The sequence below is a fragment of the Lissotriton vulgaris genome, chromosome 5 (assembly GCF_964263255.1).
Source record: "Lissotriton vulgaris chromosome 5, aLisVul1.2, whole genome shotgun sequence".
In the NCBI taxonomy this organism is placed as follows: domain Eukaryota; kingdom Metazoa; phylum Chordata; class Amphibia; order Caudata; family Salamandridae; genus Lissotriton; species Lissotriton vulgaris.
In genome coordinates, this window is record NC_141693.1 from 422,617,979 (window position 1) to 422,642,816 (window position 24,838).

The following is a 24,838-nucleotide window of genomic DNA, read 5'->3' on the forward strand; positions in this document are numbered from 1 at the left end:
TACAAAAATACAATAACTAACCCCTAATCCCCCCCACCCTGCACCCCTGCATATAGCCTGCGCTCATCCCCAACTAGCAGTGTGCCTGTCACCACCAACTAGCTACGAAAATCTAAAAGTAGAACACAGAGGAGGGCCCATGGACCGGCCCACCCACCCCCATCCACCGGCACCATAAATGTAATGGGACGCCATAATTACTCAACAAAATCTCTAACAAAAAGTCTGCCCAAGGTCCAAGCACCACTACCCGGAAAAACCAACTCTCGCTACTATCCGCTGCCCCCCATTAAGCCCCACTCTGCCACATCATTGTTGGTCGGCCTCCTCTCGATCGGCAGCCTCCCGGTCCGGGCGCCGGAATGTGTCCAGCCAGTCCGCCACCACCTCAGGATTGTGAAAAAACCAGGCCTCCCCATCGAGTTCCACACGAAGGCGGGCTGGACACATCATTGCATACTGCAAGCCTTTGTCTCTCAATTTCTTTTTGATCGGGATGAACCTCCGTCTTTGCTTCTGAACTGCCTGGGTGAAGTCAGGAAAGAACAGGATCGTCGCGTTTTCAAATTTCAGGGGGTCAGCCGAACGGGCCGCCTGCAGGATAGAGTCTCGGTCCCGGAAATTCAGCAATCGGGCAATTATCGGCCGAGGAGGCGACCACACCCGGCACTCGGTGGGCTCGTTCCCCGGTGAAGAACTTACTAAGCCCCTTCGGCTTAAGATGGTCAAGGATAAAGTTCTCCACAAAGAGGTCCGTGGCCTGCCCCTCCGCCTTCTCCGGAACCCCTAAGATGCAGACATTATTGCGTCGGGCCCGCCCTTCGTATTCATCCAACCGCCGATCCATGGTCTCCCTCGAGGATCTAAGATCACCCACCTCTCGCTGGAGCTGACTCACATCGTCAATTAGGCTAGTCGTCTTAAGCTCCAGCGACTTGACCTTCTCGTTGGTCTTCGACAGATCAGCCCTGATCAGCCCCATCTCAATTGACACTGTGTCAAGCTTGGCATCCAGAGTCTCCATCTGCTGCCCAAGGACGTATGGACCCCGGTGATGACCACCATCAAATCCGTTAACGTAGGCTCCTCCGCTGCAGGACTATCGCCGGCGCCGCCACTCGGGCCCCTCTTAAGTTCTACCGGCGAACCCTTAGGCAGGGTATATCTGTCGAGTTTGTTAGACTGGACCTGTCGCGCCCCCCCTGGTAGTCTTGAGGCCCTGCCGCTCGGAGTCAGTCTTCGTCGCCATTGCCAACAGCTCTGGCACCCAATGCCTCAACACGGGTTCAGTCCCAGGCAGGATAAGCCAACCACAGCTGAGGCCGAACTCACCTCCACAACAGTCTCAGAGCAGGGGCCTGGCCACGCACCGACCAAGGCACCAGTGAATGCCAATGCACCAGGCCTGGCAGCCGTCCATTCAGGGCCACGCCATCACCCGCAGCCAAACTACAGCACTCCCACAGGGCCGGGCTCCCCAGCTGTCAATATATTCAGGCGGGGTCACTTCTCTCATATGGGGGCCCACGCCACCTCGAGAATCTTCAGATGTGCCAGTCAGGGCCTCCATCAAGATCCAGCGCCGACCCTGCAACGACCATCAGGCGGGGGGGACCGCCTGTCCCACACCCCCGCCAAACCACAACAAAGGCAGGCCAACGCTGCTGAGGAGGCCCACTCCAGGCCCCAGGGCACCTCCCCAGACCCGACAATGGCAGGGACAAAGCTCCGGCGCCAAACCAGTCACAGGGGCTCACTGATGGCGATTTGCGCCCCCCACCGACATCTGGGACCCCCCCCCCCCCCCCCTCAAGAGGGGGTCCCGCACTGCAGGGAAATGCTCCTGGGGCGAAGAGCCAGCCGACCCCCCAACCGCCAACCGGGCCAGCAACAGGCCATCCCGGCGGCCGATATTGTTCCACTCTGGTCGGGGGCCTGGCTACCGAGTCCCCGGCTTCCGTTGCGCGCAGGCTGCAAAACACCAGGCGGCGCTGCGCAGTCCCAGGGGCTCGCAGGATTTCGAGGATGGTCTCTCCCGGCACCGCTGGGCTTCCCCCGCCTATTGCACTAGGCGGGGGACAGGATTAGTTACAGGATAATGGGCTGGTGGAGCAGGGCCGGCCGGAGCCGGTCGTCAGGCGGCCATCTTGGTCGCCAGCGGTAGCTCCTCCTCGTTTATGTTTTTTATTAATGTATTGTTATGTATATGTATGATAATGTAGTAATTTGTATTTCGATCCCAGGTATGAGTACGAGTTATTGAGCTTGTTCCTTATAAACCATGATTGATGATAATTAGACACACATACTGGTGACTAATCTGAGTAGTTACTTTGTTAAATTTGTGTTAGATAGTTTGTTACCACAGTATACCATTTTTCTGTTTTAATAACAATACGCTGATGACATTGTTTTTCTCAGTCAAACCCTGACTGGCATTCAGCACCTAATCACAAACCTGGTTTACTACATTCAAACCCTGGGGCTGGAACTTAGTTATACTAAAACAAAAGTAATTTGCATCTTAGCAAACCCCACTGCCAACCACCCCACTTTAAAGTGGAAAGCAGCTGGAAAAAACATAGAATTGGCCAAATCTTACAAATACCTGTTAGAGGTAATGTACACCATACTACTGTTTAAGGAGCAACTAATCCCAAGGAGAGCCATGGCCAATAAACTATGGCTTTCTTTTAACATGATGCAAAAAAGATTGGAAGTACATCACAGCATCATCTACTCCAGGGTATCAAGGCAACGTTTCTCCACTCAGTATTCTATGGCTTTGAACTATTAAAGGGGAGTGATGCAGCCACAGTAAACCAACTTCAATCCACTCTGTTATATTTTCCACCTCCCGCAATATATATCACAATCACAGGTGAGACTGGAGTTTTGTCTGTTCATCAAGCCTCGGTCAGGATGGGTGCAATCTTCAAATTATGCTGGAAGCTTAGAGCCGCTCCACCAGCAGACTCATTTGCTGCCCTGTGTTGGTCAGAAATGGAGAGACAGCCGAATTATAAAAATTCCGGGCCAATAGCCCTTCAGCAAAAGCAAACTTCAGTTTGGCCAATACCTGGAAATCAAACCTTGATTTCAACGTTAAAAAAAATAAATACCAAGAAGGTGGTAAATTTTCAATCTTGGACCACTGACAAAGCAGAGCTCACCGTCAAAAGGCACGGAAGGACAATCCTCCACTCCTATACTGATTGGAGCCCACAACCCTATCTCAGAACCCATATTGCAGCACCCACTTAACCCTTTTATTTTGTGTGGGTGCTTTTCCATCAAAAGATCAGGTCCCCCCCTTAGAAGCAGTACTGGCCGGACCCCCAATTCTGCATATGCAGCTACCCTGAAGAAAGTGTACTACACCTCATGTACATCTGTCCAGCTGTTACACACCTCAGACAGAAACTGTTACTATTACTGAGGGCCCTTAGGATTAGATCCTGCTTCCCGCAAGTGATGGGGCTCCTAAACTGGCAGACATTTCTGCTCCAAGTGGAAAGGATGCTGCTACAGCAAACTGCAAACCTTTCCAAAGCATAACTACTTGACTAGATCACACTTTAGACTAACTGTCCCTCACCACAACCTTTTTAAATGTAGCTAATGTTAGCAATGGACTTTTAACTGAATGGTAATCTTCAATCTGAAAATTTTAACTACAAAATTGGTATCTTTTTAACCATGCTAAGTGTAAATGTTATTCTTGTGGGATGACGATTTTTATTAATCTACAATAAAGAATTTACTTACTCATAGTATATTGCCAAATTTACGATAATGAAACTCAAATCCATCTTCAACTACTGAATGTTACAACAGGTATAAGCAAGTGACTTCCTTAATGGCATTCATCCAGAAAAGGATGCAGTAGTCTTGGGGGGGGGGGGTCAGGGGTGGGGGGGTGGCGGGTGTAAATGCAGCAAAAGCAGATTTTGTTGCTGCCTCCAAGGAACCTGTCACTTTTCAGACTAGTCATCTTATATGAATAATCCTCCTCCTTCTCACAACCTTCGGAACATTTGTGATTCAGATCTCACTACAGGAACACGAGTGAAAGCTGTAGCATAAGGCCATAAAGCAATTCCCCTTTAAATTATATGATTCTATCTCTGTGCTCCTGATGCTTCAAACTGCCTTGCTCCTTGTGATGATGTTGAATATAAATTACAAAAATAGCATCAAATGAGTTTTATTGCTAAGATGCTGCTCAATTTACAGAAGACAGAACTTGGAAGTCAGATTTATCTTTGATATCAATGGAGCAAATACACACCTCCTTGAAAAGAACTCCATTGTCCATCTGGTAAAAAATGCTTCAATTTTATTTCTTCAAGTCCCGTCCATGGATTACCACCTCTCCAAATACTTTACTGGGTAGTTCATACTTAATAACCATTCTCATGTCTTTGGTTAATGTTCCAGGCTGGAAGAGGTAACCTAAGATCAACGGGATTGGTCAGTATTTGACAAAGGATATACATTTCTCTGAAAATCCGTAAGCACATATCTAATAGAATCCCCTGTCTGTCCTCCTAAATAACAGTGCCACTCCTAAAAAAGAGAGCGATGGAGAATACAATGAAAAACATACAATGAAAACCCAGGAGTGTATTATGTTTATTTTCTAATTCCAAGCCAAGATGGCACCCAAAAATTGATCACGGAACTGCATTCACATAAGGAAAAACAGATCCAAGATGTTAACTCTTCAAGATGGCATGCCACTCTTAGAAATAGACGATTTCTTAACAATCATGAGCTACAAGGAGGCTTAGATCCGCATCGCAATCCACCCAAGCATCACAAGCACTTTAGCTTTGTGATTTGTAGCACACCACACACATTCCTTGCATATCCTTCCGGAATAAAGTTTCTTCCAAAGATGTTCGAAAAATATTTGCCAATAGTTGCAACATATATACATCATCAAGCAATACATGTACATCAATACTCAGATGAGTGGTTGGTTGGGGAATTCATTTCCGTAATGCCAGAAAAGAGCAGACAGTAATTTAATTACTGCAAATGTTGGGCTACAAAAGTAGGACAAAGAACGTCTCAAGAGACCCTCATCCGTGTACCGTCTGAAGGACCCTGAGTGTCCCTAGTGGTGCACCTAAATATACCGCATTAGCGTAGTCCAGGCGTGTTAAGATCAGGGCCTGGACTAATATCCGCATTGCTTCGAACGGAAGCAGTTCAATGATTTTTCTAAGGGATCTCATCAGGGCGAAGCAGGTCGCTGCAACCTTCTGAGCTTGTACCAAAAAGTTAAGAGCTGGGTCTAGCCAGACCCCTAGACTTTTAATTTTCTTTTTGGGGGTAGGGGGGTGTCCTAAAGTAGTAGGCCACCATCCGTCCACCGTTGATGGAGCATCATGCCCCAACATCATGATCTCCATCTTTGTTCCATTGAGTTTCAAAAAAGAGGCATCCATCCACTCACAAACTTTGCTGAGGCAGGAGGAAAGTTTATCACAGGAAGACATCTGATCAGAAAGGGTGATGATGAGCTGCGTATCATCAGCATACGTCACTAGTTGCACTCCCCAGGGTAACACCACCTCAGCCAAAGGCCTCATATAGATATTAAATAATGTTGGGCTGTGGGATGACCCCTGGGGAACGCAACAGTGAAGATGCGCAGGTGGAGAAGAGATGTCATCCTCAAATACAGAGAAAGTCCGGTCGGAGAGGAAGGATTGCAGCCATTTCTGCGCGGTCCCAGTGACACCCACATCACCCATCCTTTGAATCAGAATGGAGTGATTTACGGTGTCAAAGGCCGCGCTGAGATCTAATAATAGTATGGGTGCACAACTGCCCTCATCTACAATCCTTCTTGCTTCCTCAATGTCTGCCACCAGAGCCGTTTCGGTGCCTTGTTTGCACCTGAATCCGGTCTGGGTAGGATGGAGTAGATTCTAGGTTTCCAGATGGTTGGAAATCAGGGAATTGACATACTTTTCAGTAAGTTTGCTAATTGTGGGCAGCAAAGAGATAGGGCGGTAATTAGCCCAATCATCAGGATTGAGGTTGGGCTTTTTCAATAATGCCTTCACTCTTGCATGTTTACAGTGAAGGGGGACTTCCCCAGCTGAGAGTGAAGTATTGATCACCTCCTTAATCACCGGGGCCACAACATCAGAGACCAGGTTGAGCATGGTGGGGGGTGCTACATCAGCTGGTGAACCTGATTTAAGGTTACTCAGAAGTGATTGAACCTCAAGGCAGTCAAGAGGGGGAAATGTCTCAAGGAGATTCATCTCCGAACTAGGGGGTGATGCGGATATCCATGGTGTATCATGGAAAGTGGAATAGATGTCTGTTATTTTTGAGACAAAAAAATTAGCTAGTTCCCTACAGCGAGTATATGCAAGACTGGGATCAGCAGTGGGAATAGGTGGAGTAACCAAGGACTTGAATATTTTAAAGATTTCCCTGGAAGAGCTGGAGGCAGAAGTGATTTTTTCCTGGTAATAGTTGGATTGAGTGGATTTAATCAGTTTTTTATAGTTGCGAAGAGCAGTCCTATAGATATCCTTACTGGTTTTTTGGTAGTCTTTTCTCCAAAGCCTCTCCTTCTGTTTACAGAGTTGTTTAAGGGTTCTAAGCTCTGGGGTGTACCAGGCTTTTTTATTTGCTCCGATACGATGGGAAAGCTCAACCTTAGGTAAGGTCTGATCCAGTGAATCCTCAAGCCAACGATTATAACAGTCGTTAGCGTCTGAGGGGTCATTACTAATTTCTGGTACAGTTTCTAAAAGGTTGAGTGTCCATTTCTCAGTTACTAATTTAGACCAGGGACGTCTATTTTTTTTTTACAAAGCAAGCCTGGCCTGTCTGTTCCTGGCGAGTGAGGGAGAAGGACAGAAGAGAATGATCGGACCATGGAATTGAGGTATTATTCATAAACTCGAGCGCATTTAGATTAGTGTAACAATGATCCAGGGTGTGTCCTTCTTTGTGCGTGAGGCCATGAATAATTTGTCTAAGTTGGACAGTGTTTAACGCTGTCAACAAATTCTGACAAATTGAGGTATCTGATCTGAGGTATCATGGCCTAACAGGAAGTGATGTCACAAGAAGTGACATAAGATCTTAAGACCTCACACATATGTTTAGCAGGTCTATCATGAATACATTTGCGTGCATTACAATATTTAACAAATTAGACTTTGTTTCAGGATGTGCCCAAAAAAGTGACACAACCCCTACGCAAAATCTGGGCCTCAACTTATACACTTATTTTTTTAAATCCTGCCACTAGGAAATTGGCAACAAGGAGACACATGGCAGTAAACCCGCTATGCTTCACTGGTTTCAAAGTTCTTTTTAAAATATCATATGGGGTTAAGACACCTGCTGCAGAGATCTTAGTGTGCCCTGCAATTCTCAGGGAATAATAATAACGGTAATATAACTTTGGAGGTTAACGCATTTGCTACAGAGATCTGTGTTTGGTCTAGTCCTAGTTTTAAATCAAAGTAGCAAAGCGTGTTAATTTGTCTCCCGCAAAACACATTATGTAACACATAGACGACAAATTTTTATTTTATGTATATTGTAAGTGGGTTACTATTTTTAACAGAGATCCTTTCATTACTTGAAGTTCATAAACAGTAATCCTTCTAATATAGCACAGTGATTTATGAAGGGCATGTGGCTAATACACCTTGCAACCTTCACAGTCTTATGTAAAACATCCTGTACACTGATTTACACACACACACAATTTATTGTCAATGTATAATAATGTGTACGTGTGATGTGCACCGACACCCTGCATTCGGATGAGTAGCGCTAGAAAAGAAATAAAACAAAATAGTGGTATTTTAAATAAATTGTGTAAATACTGGGACAGTCCAACACAGACATTCTTATAGTGCATGCATGTGTCTTGTATACAGGGACTGACCAAAGTCAAAAGTGTGCCTCTCCTAAACACCTGTGAAGTGATAAGCTGTGCACCTTTGTTTCCACTCCATTGCAGTGAGATTTAAGGCTCCCGATAGCTCCCAGCCAGAATACTCCAACAAAAAGAGGCATGATGGCTCCTTAACTTCGGCCCTTGTTATGGGCGCAATGGAATCTGATAAGCCTCCTCTGCGTCTCAACGTTGCAGCTATTAACGAAAGCACACAATGTGCTGGTGCTCCTGAATGTGTACCGAGGTCTGAAAATTGCACCGGGACACGTTTAGCATATTTCTGTGGGTCACAGCCTTTTGGCAGGGTAGACGGCATCCAACCTGTGAAAAAGTGGGTAGACGCCGTCTACCTGCATGTACCCTCGACTCGTGCCCTGCCATTATGACTGCCTATTTTAGCTGCTTACACTGCAAAGTCTACAGTTCCACAAAGGAATGGAAATCATTTTCTCACAAAAATAGATGATTCAGAGAATCCTGCAAATATACAAGAAAAACTGAATCATGAAATAGAAAAAAAAATTCAAACTACAGCACGGGAAAAAAATTCTGACTGTAAGTAAACAACGAGATCCATATTCAGCATTAAGGACACTGAAAAAACAGGAAGGTTAAAACGTGTTTAAAATAGTTATACAGCAGCGCATCGGAACAACCTTCTGTACATCAGAAATTGGTGCCCAGCATTGAAGGCTGTCTTGGGTCACTGAGTAACAAGTAAAACCAAAGGACATCAATATGGAAACATTTCCACGTTTACAGTATTGGTCATACTTGAGCATCATCCTCAGATAGCCAAGCACATGTGAAGAATTATGGACATACTAGTGATGTGAACAGAATTACATGTGAAAGAAAACATGGTAGTAATTGACCAGAGATTAACATCAGTATTAGCAATATACCAATAAGCTTGAGAATATAGAAGTAATGGAGACCTTATAAATAATTTATCAAATAGAACTGGTTTTCACAAATTGGCACTTATCAGTTGAGCCTACAATAATCAGAAAGGAAAAACACATAGTTCTTGTCCATATACAGTTTCTAGAAGTACAATTTTGTGTCATCTACTATTTGTCTGCACCAGCACTAATGCAAAAGAACAGATATAAGCGCTTCTATAGAATATATCTACTTTCTTAGTGTTCCATCCTCCTGAGGCAAAGACTTCTGAAGTCCGTAATCAGAATCCTCTAAATTGCTTCGCTATTTCCTCAGCGTTAGGCCTTAATTCTCTTTCTCCACACGGTTTCCTTGTTTTATTTCAACTTCAGATTTTTTGGGTTCTCTTACCTGCTTAGAGTAGAGCGATTGTGCCGAAGAAAAACATACACGCGATAATCGAAAGAGTGATTGACACAAAACCTGAAAATTGGGGAACTTAGTGCACCAAAAAAACTACAACAAATTTGCAAAAAGAATAACTAACAGTATTTACACCTTCACAAGACCCAAGAAACAAAATGTTTCTGGAGGCTGTCACTTCTGAAGTGTATAGTACAGATACGAATCAATAATTAACACCAAAAAATCATTTTTTCAGACCGTATGAGATTATTTAAGATCATTTTGCTTCTTTGCTTACTAATACTGCTGTTTTATCTAGCAGGAAACACTGTTGAATTTGACAACTGCACTATGCACAATGGGTGGCAATCAGAAGTCTGTTCCCAAATTTTCAAAAAGTTGCCATTCCCAGTCCAATGGAAGTCATCAAAACAAATGGAGCAGGCTTGAAGCAAAAGTGTATGTCCATTTACTCAATCAGAGATAAGAAGTTATACACACTACAGAGAACGGCACTGATTTGAATTTGGCAATCATTTGCTGTATCGAACTATTTCACGTTGTTGAAAAGTGAGTAGATTTTGGGGTTGTATAGCGGTATATGGTTATCATTATAACAGGCCAACATCTTCAAGCTTATTATTATTTTTTCCTTATTACTAATGTAGTCCTTAAATGACACAGGATGGCAATTCTTTAAAAATACTCATAGGTCTTAGTCTATAAAAGGGGCTAAGTCCAATTGGAAAGACTAATATCATCCACATACCATACAGAACAGTATACTGCAAAAAGGGAGGAACTATCAGCTTAATAATAGGTTCATACATTAGAGAGCAAATATTCGATAGAAACACCAATCTGATAGCATTACATTACTATGATAAGAAACTTCTAGATTAGTTTGATGCTAGTTGCAAATCCAATGTAGGAACTAGGATGCCCCGCTGAAAGTACCATCTTCTTTCAATTTATTAATCTTGGCAGCCCAGACATCCTCATTCTCCGCCATAACTCTTGCCAACCTAATGGTGGGAGGGCCCTTGATTTATTCCCTTGATAGAACTTTTGGATAACGACTGCTCAAATATACCTATATCGTGACTATAATGTGTTTTGGTATTTACTTGAATTGTTGTAGTAAAGAGGGAAGTTGTGCCTTTAAGGAACTTGTCAGGCAAAGTTGATTACCTGATGCTGGTTGTGTCAATAAAGTTTTTAACATGTTTTGACTTAATTGTGATAGAAAAATTAAATTTTAAAATTCGTTATTATATGCTATTGATTATGTGTATATGTTGTTTTTTATACATTTCTACAGACATACTTTGGGGCTCCTGAAGAAGGCATCTAAGAAACGCCGAAACGCGCGTCGGAAACATACTGTTTGCCACTCTTTGGTTCTTTTTAATTTTGTGATTATTTGTATTAATTTTGTGAAATTTATGAACATATATGTGTGTGTTATTGATTGTTATGTTTTGTCGATAATGTGATACATGCTGTTTTTAATATGAATATCTATTAAATATAACTAAGTTTTTTATATTGAATTGTATTAGTGATTCCTTGTCAGCGCCACCTTCCCTCTTACTTGTGAATTTGTTGCTAAGGTATATACATTGTCTCTATCCCTGTCTCAAGGAACTATCATTCCGCATTAGGGGGTCCTTGTTGTTCACACTACATTTACTCAACACGTTCATGTCACTCAGGAGCTCAACAGAATTTCCGAGTGGTAACCATACATTTTGCATAGCTGTGTTTGCTTCTTGATTTTACTAAATGGGACCCTACGTCACATATAATTGAACCCAGTTGTTCCTACACATTCATTTCGAGGTATAGCATGACCACCATGGCATGATTAATGCCAACAGTTGAAACAACAGTTTACTCCAAGCATCATAAATAGTAAACATTTATTGTACATAACACTCCGTCTCACCCAATATTTCATGATATTGCTGCTCGGGAAGATGTCACCACTAAAAAGTGCTACCGACATGGTAACTAAACCGGCCAACTGCAATAAAGGTGCATGGTCCCACATTTTGCTTGTACTATCATGTATTTCAAGGACTGAGTAACAGGAATACAGAATCCATTCAACTGTGTCATCAGACCAATAACATGGAGTGAGCTTTATGTGGAATGATCACAGAGGAAGAGATGGAAGTGAAAGCCACAAGATGCAGCTACAAATTCTGAGGTAGATACAATTAATATCCAGATTTCGTCGAAGCAGATATTTGTGTGGGAAAAATCCAGCTGCTTTGTAGAAAATTATGTAAGGAGCCATACTTCACCGAAATGAAGGTTTCAGTTTCCAGATACCCCGGCCACCAGGGCCCCGGGTGAACGTACATAGATTCCTGAGAAGTTCTCGGAAGACACAAGCTTGGGCCGGAGACAGCTTAGGCTCAAACTCTTGCAGGAGTTCTTGAGTGCTAGCCTGTCCATCCACCTGTGCTTGGAAGGCGATGTAGTTGCGCATCTCTGCCAGGAGTTCATCGTGCTCTGTAGCAATTGGCTGTTCTGTGGAGGGATGCGGGAGTCCCCCTCCTTCACCATCACTCTCTGTTCTATGCTGCACAAGGTTGTTTCGGGCCTTAATTCTTGCTAGCAACGAAGAAGAGGAGAGGGCAGCAGGGGATGGGTCGCTCTCTTCTACGTTTCCACTAAAATGAACTGTGGAAATGTTTTTCTTTCCCTCTTCCTTCTTTATCACCTCAGCATCCTGCAACAGAAGAGAATACTTTCATCAGGAAAGGGGAAAGCAAATATGTGCTCAAAACCCAACTCCCCAAATCAGAGCCCCCAAAGCTCACCCAGGTAACCTTGAAGTGTCAATTGTAGAGTGCTACTGAGTGCTTTGTTCCAGCAAAAAGCACCTGAATCCCCACCCCAACATAACCTTACACCTATTCAAACAATGTTTCCCACCCAACAATGACGCAATCTCCCCAAAGACAGCACAATATGTCCAGACCACAACGTTCTCAGACCCACAGGTCAAAGCATAAAGTGCTCCCCAGTGCTTGTTTGTCCATTGGCTAGATTCTTGTTACCAACAAGCATAAACAATCTCTTACAGGTTCCTCAAAATGGACAGATGTTAACTCGCTGAAGGTCTTTATAGAGAACTAAAACATAACAGACTCCCTTTTGAGATGAAAAAGACACAATATAGGTACAATTCTCTGAGCTACTGTGCACTGTTGTCTACGGGAAAATTCAGGAATCCCAACTTTTCCCATCAGTAAGTACATACATAGGTCAAAGGGTTTAAAATGAAAGACACTATGTAATGGAGAGGAGACCTTGGTAGAGCCACTTAGTGACTTGGGCTATATTCATATTTTATGTAAAGTGTGTGGAGGCACACTGTGGGCCTGAGGAGGTAAAGCCTCTAGAGAGAAACACTAGAGATTGGATTTTGCAGAGACATCAATGAAGGAGAATTCCGCAATAAAGTCTCTTGGTGAAGTAATATCGGTGAAAAGTCTCTTTGGAAACCCAGGTCTTTGGAAGAAAGGAACGATTACTGGAAAAATGTGTATTGGTGGTGCATGGTATCTTTCCATTGATATCTGTTGGTGTTAGTATGTATAGACACATATAGATGTAAGCCTTTAGACACTTGCACACCAGTCACAACTTTGTACCTCTTAATATGCGCACAAAACAGGCATTGCGTTGGATGAATGCACGAGGTGAGGGATGAGAACGTAACAGTGTAGCTCGCTCTGTATGCAAAACTGGTCGAATTTTCTACATTTGGGTACCTTGCATTTCTCTCCAGGAGATTTTGATGAAAGTTGTGATGAAATAACAGGATTCTTCTTCTGACCAAATCTGGACCTATGAAAAGAAACACATAGCTTAGTATTGAGAAAAAGCAGCTCCTTATTTCTTTCCATTGCACCTACAGCTATGACATGAGCAATCGTCAATATCAATTTGGAACCAATATTTTTCCAGAGGACCACTAACTGTTTGCCCTGAAGAATTACAACTCCCTGTTCAAAAATGATACAAACAATCCTCTCTATAGGAACCCATCAAATCTTTCCTTAGAAATCCAATTTTCTCCGGAGGACTTCTCGGTTCCCCTCTGAAGAGTAACTGAGCCACGTATTTCAAAATAATCTAATTCTCTCCAAAGAGAGTACAAAACGTTCTCTTAAGAACCTACATCTTCTGTCCTGACCACACACACCCATCTAGAGATAATCACAAGACTCCTCTTAAGGGACTCAACTACCCTCCTCCCAAAACAAGACTTCAACACTATTTTGTCTGCAGAGATCAGTCTGTTGTCAGATGAATGTGGATTTTTCAATGACAGGGGATCTGTGGGGAGGGCACGTGCTTAATGAGTGCTATCATACTGCATATGCTATCATGTCCTGGCATGGGTTTGCAGACTGTCGTCTACTGGTTTTAGAGTTTTGAATTTCCCACAGGCAAGGGACCCATGCGGCACAATCGAAAAGGGTAAATTAGTGGGGCTATACAACAGGACTAGTTTGGAAGGTAAATTAGTGATGACTTCCACAAACTTGTGCACGACCTATAGAGTATCTTATTTCTTGAGTGTGCTGTGCATACAAGGTCCTTATATCCTACAATATTCTGGTTTCTCTGTGTTGGGGGTTCCACTAAGATAGAGTCATGCGAGTTTTCACCAAACCCCTCAAAGTGTATTTGCATGTCAGTGAAGGTATCAGGGTCTCTCTCTCCTTGTCTGCATACTCATGTCCGCTGCAGAGGGTGTTTTAGAAGCAGGATTGTTAGTCAGATGAAACTTGTGACCCCCAAACCCAACATTGGTGGATCTTGTGCTTAGCTCCTGTGTCAGTGTCTTCTAGGACAAGTTGGCAAGTCTGAGCATTAATGACCTAGAAGTGAGTGAGACGGAGACAGAATGAGTGAGAGAGAAGTGTGTGTGTGTTAGGGACAGAAAGAGACAGAGTGCAAACATGGATTTGTTTCACAACAATCATGTCAAAGTCTCCAGTGTCTGCATTTGTCAACCAGTCCAAAATTGTGTACCTATATATTTGAGTCCTGAAACGTATGTAATAGTCTCTATCTCCCAGTGTTTGTGTGTCTTAGTTTTAGTGTCTCCATATAGCAGTTTGTGAGCACCTGTCTTTAGTTGCCATACGTACATCAGTGTCGCTGTGAAAGAGTCGGTCTCACTTTCTAGGTGCTCATGTCTCTATGTCCTAGTGCCTTCTTGTTCTATTTCCTATGAACATCCTTAGCCGGAGTGTTGTCTATCACGATGTTGACGATTATCTGCTACAGGTTTTGTGTAAGCATTGGCCCCTGCTACAATAGAAAAGTTACTTCTGTAACAATAGTTCTCCTGGAATGACTTTTGCCCAGATTCATAACCACAAAATGAATTTAACTGCAGTAAGTGAACCCACTGGGGATGTGGATTTTTCTACCAGACTGATTCCTGACTTACGTTTGTTGTAGTAATGCTTTATCCAAAATTAGGCTTTCGTACCAGGCACAGGAAGGAAGGTTGAAAATATTTACGAAGAATAAACATGTGTGGTGAAAAAAGGGAAAAAGAAAAGATAATAACAATTGGGTGAGGGGCTTGGGTTGAAACCTATACACTGGGAAATTAAGATATTACTTTGAGGTCACACAAACTGTACCCAGTCAACATACGAAATGGTCACTTATGAGATATAACTCTCATACTTCCCAAAGTCTGTTATAAATCTTGCAGGAACTGGCAACGCTGTACTGCCTTGATAGACCAGAAGGATGGCAGTTCGTTCTAGTTCTTTGCCATTCTGTAGATGCAGCTGAATCTCCCGGGAATGTCTTCCTTTTAGCCTCATGCAAACGCCAGTTGACCGTATAGTGCAAGGCAGCCTTTTCACTGTGACGATGCAGAAGCATGCATGAAAGACATCCAAATTTGACATCATGCACCAAATAGCAAAGCGTGCTTGCAGTTTTTTCATGCAAACGAGGCTTGCTTGCATGAAAAACTTTCATGACTCTGTTGGAAAACACTAAAAGGTTGTAAAGAACTGAAAGTTGTGGGTCTACTTCAATCTGGTCTTGGCCTCTCCAAGGTATGGTTGACACACTCCAGTAGCCCCTTTTGCTCTGCAAGATATGGAACATGGAAGAATGCAATGTCTGCTAAAAGGAATTCCATTCCAAATGGAGCTAAAAACCAAAGGGCATAAAAATCGCTGTGCAAATGCAGCTTGGAAAAAATGAAGGTAGTCACTGCTTGAGGTAGGCAAGAAGTTCAGGATGGACTAAAGAAAAGATATAACTGGAGAACATGATTCCCAGTGGAGAGTAGGAACTCGGGAATAAGGAGAGAAAACTGAGGAGTACAGAACTTTGATTGTGTTGCGACACAAGATGAAGCAGTTCCGAAGCTCTTAATGTAAAGCGAAACAGGAAGTTGTCTATAGGAAGATTCTCGTTATTGGATTGGAAACTAAAGGAAAGCAAGACCTACCAAAACATCTCAATGCCTCCAAGGCAGACTACTGTGGAAAGAGGTCTTTTTTCAGGCAAGCATGTATTCAAAACCTACCTCAAGTTGTGCCTATCCATGTTCAAAGAAAGCAGCACAACTTGAGGTAGGTTTTGAATACTTGCTTGCCTGAAAAAAGACCTCCTTCCGCAGTAGTCTGCCTTGGAGGCATTGAGATGTTTTGTGAGGTCTTCCTTTGTCTATGTAGCCCAATCAACACCGGGCATACAAAGAGCAAACTTTAAATTGAACCCCTAGCTATATCGGGCAAAGGGATGTGGCATTTCGAAGCTGCTGTGCCAGCGTTTCATCCAGGTGAGGTAAATAGAGTTTTGTGTGCATTCTGGTTAGACATCTTCATGTACTGTATGTCCCACCAGGATACAGACTGCTTGGTGATCAGTTTTCTTTGATTAGATTAATTTTGACAATGATGCTCAAGAAGACAAAAACATGCACGCGGTTGCTTGCATTCCTGTTCAGAGGTCATGCAGTCTACCGATTCAGGATGGAATACATTGTTAGGAGCAAAAACTGAGCTACATATGGTTGATCCTTGTATATAATGTAGTAGTTGAGCTAAACCTGATGAAACGTAGTGAGTTCAGTATAACTACTTGTGGCTCAGACAGCATCAAGCATTTCCAACCAGCACATTTGCGCTGGCTAGTTTAAGGTGGCGTGGCTAGCCTACATGTAGGTCACAAGCTCGCTCAGATTTAGAGATTCAACCTGCACGTTACTGCGGAGACTCAAAACTTTTAAAACTTGCCTGAGTTGCTTGTGTTCCTATTGAAACATAGCAGTTTGGACTGGATTGTTCATTCTGAGTTGGAGCCAAGATTGAATTGCATATGATGGCCCGTGGTCTGTAAGAGCACTGATGACCTACAAACTATATGATGGAGTGTGCTCACAGCAATTATAAGTGGTTATGATTGATTTATGCATTTTGATTTTTCTCTACTTTTCGCATGCTTCAGCATCACACATCTAGTGACATAAACTCACAATTTCCACTGTATTGATAACTTAAGTTACTAAAATGTATTTATCTTATTGGCCATCACTTTTCTGATACACTGGATCCTTGAATGTCATATCTTCAACCTGAGTTCTGCTGGTGTTAGATTTCTGCAATCTGCTAAGTTCATCGAACATCTATTGCGATGAAGCCAGTTGAAGAATGCAAATACAGTTCTTAATGCAGAAGATCAGTGTTTCCCAAAATGTGGGCGGGAGTTTATATTTGGTGAGTCGCGAAAGTCAGAGCAATAAATAGATGCCTTTAAATTCTGTGTTTAACTTGTCACATTTGCTGATGATTTAAAGAAAGAGATCAAATGTCAGGTTGCTTTATTCTTTTAATATGGGATTGGCATTTCCTTTTTTCTCCCTCTGACTGCAAAGTGAGAGGAGTTTTTAAAGGGAATTGTGTGACAATGTAGGAAGTTGTTTTTTTGCAATGCACAACATGTAAATACCTGTAAATGAACTGCATGCATCCAGCAGTTAGGAGTAAAAAAATGAAGCACATTTTTAAATTTCCAAAGGGTGCTGGAAACAGATTTTATTATGATCAAAAGAAATCAAGAATCTTAACTTGGTAATGCACAAATGATAAATATTCACAGAAACCCGATTTTCACACATTATCATTTGTGTGCTAGATCGTTTTATCAGTAATACTGCTTGTCCGTACACATTTAGTGCTCACGTCAATGGAAAATGTGCTGTCTGGAAATGACAATGCGCTACCACCAGATGCCTTAGTTACATTCAACAATCGCACCGCCTCATGTCCATTAAAGGTAGGTGGGTTGGGAAAGTTTGTTGTTCTAATAAGTAGGTTGCGGTTCTAAAATGTTTGGGAACTGCAGTAGATCATTTTTCTCATACCTGGACATCTATTGGGAGCAAACCAATACCACAATCTTACCTTACTATTGGTGGTGCACCAGACTGCCCCCTGTTGCCAGTCCAGGTGGGTACTCCAGAGGTGGCACCCAGACAACGCTGGCGGGACATCTTTAGCATCCTAAGAGCATCTTGGGCCACCCTGTTTGCCTCGGCTTCCACCAACACATAGTCTGGATTGGATGCCTCCATGATGACATCGTGTTTCATGACGCTGTGCACACCTGTAGAGCATGAAAGGAAACATCAGAGAGAGCACCATAAACAGCTCTGCGCAATCCACAGATAAACCATGCCAGAGACATAGTTAAACTGTGTTTGGAGTCAAAACTACTGAACTTCGAAGCACAGATTTTACCAGAGAGAAAGGAGAGCATGAGATGTGGCACCTACAGAGAAGAGAAACCAGACACGAGCAGAGGGAGCAGTACATGGAGAAAAGGAATGTTCAAAAAGCACAAACTGGCAAGACAGCAATAAGAGGGGGCGAGCAGCATAAAAGAGACGATTTGAAGAAAGGGAGAATGATTGGGTACATTTTGGTAACACTTCTAATGAGATTTTTGCTTTCTGATATTAATGTATTTGTTTTCTATCATCCACCACTTAAATGGATCCTGGTAGAGGGAGACCTCGTTGACAAATAGATGTATAAATTCAACTCACACAATGGGTCCAGGACCTTGAAGACCTTAAATATACACTTTCTAGTTCTCATGCTACAGACTGGCCCAGCTTGCCAGCTATATTTAGAAGATGAATGCATGGGAACAATGAAAGGACCAGGCTGAGACTCAGAGCACCAGATAACAGCAGCAGGTAGGGTAAGAGGTGAGAAGCACTGAAGTGAGAAGGTAAACAATCTGTAAGGAGCAGGCCTAGCAAATTGACCCCCGACAAGAAGGCGTTTAACTGAGGGCCGCTCAAATGTAAGCATTATGCAAGTTGTGGACATAGCAGATTTGCACTGGATACGCTGAGGTGCATGGAGGGAGCCTTGACTGACACGGTCCATGTAAGGGCAACACTGGACTATTCTTGGCAAAGACAATTGTGAAATATCATAGTAAGAACTCCATCAGTGATGTACACTAAAATACAGTTCCTAGGCAGAGCACAGCTATATAAAACAAAACAATAAATAATTCCCAGGACAACCCTTGGAAGGCAATTAGTGAACTGAGATCTCAAACTGAATATTTTTTCATCTGGTGACTGATTTATTGCATTGTTTTTCATTTTTCAAGACATCTTAATTTCTGTAGGATTGTGTACTTAAAAATGTGTCAATATATTTGCACATCTACAATCTGTCAGTGCAGCTTGTTTATTCGCCTGGAACGTTGCTGTTCCTGGGACCCAAAATAAAGTTCTGTATTGGTAAGGAAAAGCCTTTTGAGGCTCTTTGTGCACCAGATATATTCACAGATTCCTTGAATCTAGTCTGCGTAGTCTCGGGCTGTTTTTGAGATAAGGGCAGGGAAAGAGTTAAGGGAATTGGAGGAGGAGAGATGGAGGAACAGACAGGTATATGTATTATACCAGACACATTTAAAATTATACTATACCTGTACTTCCACTCACCAGTCTTTTTGAAAAGTCTTTCCAGCACGTAATCGTCAGTCTTTTGTCTGTCCTCTTCTGGCTCACTCTCCTGTTTACCCTGAAAGTGTGTTTGCTTCACCAGATGGGGAATGCGCTCCCCCTCGAACTTGGCGCCCTTTTTTTTATGCAACTTTTGGGGCCGGTGCCCCTCGTGTCCATTTGCATTGTCTTTCTGGCCATGTTTAGTCTTGGATTTGTGCTTGCGGTGGGTACTCTCGGGGCTCAAATCGCAGGTATTCTTTTCACATACTGCACTTTGTCCTTCAGTATTCTTACCATCGTGTACTTTGTGCATCTTATGGCTCTCAGCACCCACATTCTCTGGTGCACTCTGGCATCGTTGCACAGTAGCTCCTGCTGCCAAAGCTTTGGGGCTCTCACCCACGCTGCTCCCTGGCCCTAGCCTGTTCTGGATATCAGTGTCTAGCATACCGTTCTCAAGAGCAACTGCACCGCCAGGTTGCATGGGTTCCACTTTCAGAGGGGAGGATACGCAATTCCCAATGGCAGTAGTTGTGGGTGGTGAGGAGGACAGCTGGGCACGTTTTGGCGATTTAAGCATCTCATGTCTTGGTCGCCTGGCAAAGGAATTGTCTGGCGGCAGGTCAAGTTTCCGCTTTGGCTTTGGGACTTGAACATCGGAGCCAGTGCCTTTAAAGAGAGAATAACAATCAAGCGTTACCAGGAAAAGACCAATAAACATTTGCATAAGGAACCACAACCAGTGAGAGGATAGAAAGTGACAAGTACTAGCACCCTAGGATATTAGAAGCACAGTGCAGTGAGATAATAGTTTTTTAAGGGCACCAGTACAATAAGAGGCCAGGGTGGAATGCACTAGCATTCTTGAATGAGCTGCAGTCAAATGAGACGCTCCAATAGGGAGGCATTTGCCTCCTGTATACAGCTGTAGTTCTCATGAAATATTGATATTTTGGGAGTACCTGTGCTCTTAGGTGTAAACATTCAAAGTGCAGAAGCAGAGAAAAGCTGGTATGTTAGGAGCACTTGCATCTTTTGCTGCAAATATCTGCAGGGCAGTGGGTGTGCAGGGTCTGCAAATGGAGAAGAGACAGTGCAGTGAGAGACTCGTGAGTCGTCAGTATCGTAACTGAAGTTACTGATTGTGTGATGCTTTATGACTGCAAATGTGCAAGTAGATACTTTGTTGATGACTCCATGACTTCCTTTGTACGGCTGCTCCATGACAACCATATAAGACGACCTGCATGTTGTCTGGAACTGGCTATGTGGTCTTTGAATGCATATGGGATTTGTACTGATTTCCTACACATCCTGTATCTTTAATGCTGCTGGTCTACATCCACCCCTACGTCTGTGTTGATGGACTTGCGCTTGGAACACCTCTTTATGTAAAAGAGGCAAGAATTTCAAAGCCCCCACCTGTCCAAAAGAAAATGGAGCTGATCCCAATCCCCTTACTACAAGGTGGGAGATTTCGGATACTGTTTAACTCACTGTGAAGAAAGGACTGATTTTAGTCGAGCCTATGCTTGCGATGATGGTTCCGATGAGGGTGGTACTGTCAAGCTTCAGTAATCTCACGGATGATACTCATTTCATTTGCTAAAAATCTAACCATATGGTACTTATATGGGTGCCTGAGAGGCTGACTCTAGTACCTGTGTATTGGTGCCCAACTGTAGCACCGATCTTCATCCTCCAATTTGCCTGCAAGGACAGCGCTGATTCCCCTCCATCCCCATACCCTCAAACATGGCGGGTCTTTACCCAACTTAAGTATACCGATGGGACTGATACGGCTTTCCTTAACTATTCCTTTAAACATGGTGCTGGTACCAGCGAAAATACTTCTAGTCTCAACTTGCCCCGTACAGTTGCTTATATGGCCTTGTCCTGTCCTTCCGCTGCTAACTACACAGAAGGCAGTGGATGTGCTCTTCAATTCAATACCTGCAAAGATGGCACTAGTCTCAGTGCCCTGCGCCCCATCAGGACTGGTGAGTGTGAAGAGTTCGTATAGGTCATTAGACTTGAAGAAACGTCTCTGTTTCGGATCCTTCAGAACCCGATTGGTTAAAAACGTCTTAAAGATTTGCCTTAAAGAGACAGAAAAACAATTACTTCTAAAGTCAAGCATGAACAGAAAACAATGAATCAGAAAATAGTGTACTGCTCCGGCTGAACATCACAAATTATTGATACAAGCATTCCACATGGTTTTAGTCCTTGCCCTTTCGTAAATCTTTCCTTCTCATGTACAGAATATGCCGATCTCCCTTACAACAACGGCCCATGTCACAATTAGGACCTCATTATGAATTGCCCAGAGAGGGATCACCAGTAGGGAGCCAATATTGGGCCACTACAGGTGGCCCTGTATTTCCTTCCTTGGAATTACCAGTGGTCCGTCTCACTTATAGGACCTCATTAAGTGTTGCCTGGAGATGGATCCCCAAGGTGGATTCCTTTCCGAGCAACTACAAGAGACCCAGTGTGTGTGTGGGCCTGGAATTCCCATGATCCAGAAACACTGAACCCTATTTCACCAGGAGCTGGTCTGCACCGGCTAAAGACATGGGCAGTGGCTGTGACCAGAGGTGGAGCCCAAACTACCTTCCCCACTCCTGCATCCCAGGGGAGCAAATAATGTTCGCTCAACATTGCTCTGCCCTTGTGTGACATTCCCGTGCCCCAGACTTGCAGTAATGCCCCCGTATGATTATCATTTGCTGAAAGCAAGTAGCAAATAAGCAGAAAAGGGATTGTTATTTGGCCCACACAAGGGAATGAAATGTGAAAAAGGACCCAGTTTTCTCAGCGCTGCTAGTTCGTCCCCTTTCCAGGTGAAAAAACTTGAAGGCCCGCTAGATGGTGTGGGGATACGAGCTGAAATCCGAGATTCTAGTTAACGTGTATCTCAAATAACTGGTAACTTCGAATGAGGTCTTTAGTAGCTATCTACCTCACACAGAGTAATTGTCTAACTGGTATCAAGAGCCACTCAGGTAAAGCATATACACGCCTTAGCTATAGAACCAGGTGTTCTCAGGTACAGTGTTAGCATGCCTCAGGAACATTCACTTCAGAAACATCACACATTCAACTGATGCCCAGGACTTTCTCTGGGTTTTATGCTTAGTATCATCATAAAGCCAGAGTACTGGCCAGTACAACAGAGAGCCTAGGTTCTGACACTGAGCTGCAGTTCTGAGTTTCACCTGCAGGAAACAGACCCTCAATGCAGTCTTTGCAGGGACACCCGTAACAGTCTCCCAATCCTGAGCTGCATAACACAAGTCTCAAGCACTAAGAGATTGCCAGCCTTGACAAAAACGTCACATTATTGAGAAAAAGCCTCAGTCCTGGCATGCATGAAATTAGGCTTTAGTCCGAAGATGTGCATTTTATTCATAAGGTATAGGGATGTAAGTTCATCCTTATCTTCTGCAATTGACTAATTACAATTACGTGCAAGTCACTAAGTTAACAATCAGCATTCACCCAAAAGATTGTTCTTATGAACTTATTTAAGGATCTTGAGGCCACTAGGCATGGGAAGGTTTTCATCAGCTTAGGTGTAGTTATGGGAAAAAGGGATATCTCTCAGAATTGGTTTAGGCCCAGTGTTCAAATAAATGGGTGGCGGGTCTAGATGATTGTAGAGTATTGAAGTTTGTGATTGTCCTCATGGGGACCATGGATGACGCATCATGAAGGCTCCTAAAGAGAATTGGGCTGGTCGTTTTGCCTGAATTTCTTAAGTCCCATGTGATGAATCTTCAGGTATGGAACGAAGCCTCAGGACAGACAAAGGCTGTCAGCTTCGACACAGAACCTCAGTTATGACACAATGTCTCAGTCCAGCCGGATCTGCAAATCTGACAAAATGTGTTTTAGGCCTAAAATTTAAACCAGTCCTCAGTTCTAACACAGTAGAGGCAATTGCAGATCACTGACCTGTGATAGATCTTTTCTTCGATGGTGCCAGCTGTAAGGAGTCTGTACACAGTCACTTGTTTCGTCTGCCCTATTCTCCAGGCACGTTCACGAGCCTAATACAGATGAAAGAAAGGCATCATTTGTTATCGCAATCAGTCAGGACTCACTGTCCGAAGCAAGAAATGCTCACTGTGGTGCTTCCCAAAGTGCCTACTTTGTCCCTGGCTTAGAACTAACTGCAAATCTGATTGAGGGATTGATTTTGGTCCAAATAGTAATTTCTTCATTGAAGGACACACCACAGCCTTTACTGTTGCCCTGGCCCAGGTACTGCCCACATTACACACTGCAGCACTGTTAACTTGACTGTATCACTCACTTTGGTGCAGACTGCAGGCACTATGTCACACTGCGCAATATGCTCACCTGCTCAGTGAGGTACTCGTGGAGTAAAAGCCTCCTCATACTTGTAATAGAAAGTGTGCTATCTTGTGATATGGAACAGGATCAGCGTTAGTACTACTGGAATAGTGACACCAAAAGCGAAGGGAGCAACAGCGTAAGCTCTGCTGCTGCAGTGAGAAACAAAGGCAAAGATCCTAAGCTGAGCCTACTGCCTGCTGCTGTCCTCAGACAGACTGTCCGAGTGAGAAAATGACGTCTCCTACTTGAGAGACTAAAAAGCCCTCTTTCAGAAGTAACAGACTGAATGAAGCCTATCGCCTTGGCAAATGTAATTGTGGCAAACTGCTGGCGAGACCGAACAATGTCTGCTCTTGGAATTAGCACTTTGGCCTGCTGCTGGGCAGTAACACTCGTTGAGGCCTACTTGTTAATTCAGTTTGAAATGTATTGCCAGTGTGTATATTTAAGGCCCAGCTTTAAAATGGAGATTGAACCTGTTCCTGGAGTAAATGTTTGAGGCCTCCAGCTATACTGAGAGATTAAAGGTGTATTTTGGAGAAAAATGACGTACTGCTTCAGCAGTGAGCATCTGAGGCTCACTAAGCTGGGTGAGAAAATGAGGCCTGTTGTTAATGTGACAGCTTGAGGCCAGGATCTTAAAGTAAATGTTCAAAGTCTAAATTTACCTTAGAAGGACATTTTCCATAGGCTCTATCTGCTGGATGAACTTTTATATACGACTGGAGAAGGGAAAAATGTGCTAGATAAATAAGCTAAGAAGCACTGCTTCTTCCTGGCAAGTCAATGGATTGCTATTCTTAGCGAGTTATCAGATGCAGAAGCTTTTTGATGATATGGTATCTAACAACGCTACTGCTATTTGGTCTCTGAGAATCTACAATCCAGAGGAAGATTCAATTGCCTGTACTGCAAGTTTGGGAGTACAGCCATTACATTAAGTTATTAGGTCATTCGTTCTGGACAGCAAAGTTATTCTACATGGCAGTCTTGTGTGGCTTCTCTAATATGGGAAGATGGTCTAGATCCACCACCACTGGTAGAACTAACAACGCAGATGGTCTAAAGATCATCAACAGAAGAATGGGGAAGGATTATATTAAGACACCTTGGGCTCTATTACATATTGGGCACACTTCCTCTGTTTGCGTCACAGCAACCAAAAAACAGGTGTGCCAGGCACCAACAGGGAAAGTGCGCCC

General features: G+C 43.4%; 1 protein-coding gene across 1 annotated transcript in view; it reads right to left on the reverse strand.

Annotated features, from left to right (window-relative positions):
- Positions 1–11,105: 11,105 nt before the first annotated feature.
- ERCC6 (ERCC excision repair 6, chromatin remodeling factor) overlaps positions 11,106–24,838 on the reverse strand; it is a 201,916-nt gene continuing 188,183 nt past the window's right edge. The window contains exons 16-21 of the mRNA XM_086921802.1: positions 23,232–23,326; positions 21,225–21,370; positions 19,269–19,940; positions 17,707–17,908; positions 13,027–13,102; positions 11,106–11,978 (exon numbers count right to left, since the gene is read on the reverse strand). Coding sequence (XP_086777928.1) covers positions 11,544–11,978; positions 13,027–13,102; positions 17,707–17,908; positions 19,269–19,940; positions 21,225–21,370; positions 23,232–23,326 — 1,626 coding nt within the window. The 3' untranslated portion in view covers positions 11,106–11,543. The remainder of the gene's footprint in view (positions 11,979–13,026; positions 13,103–17,706; positions 17,909–19,268; positions 19,941–21,224; positions 21,371–23,231; positions 23,327–24,838) is intronic.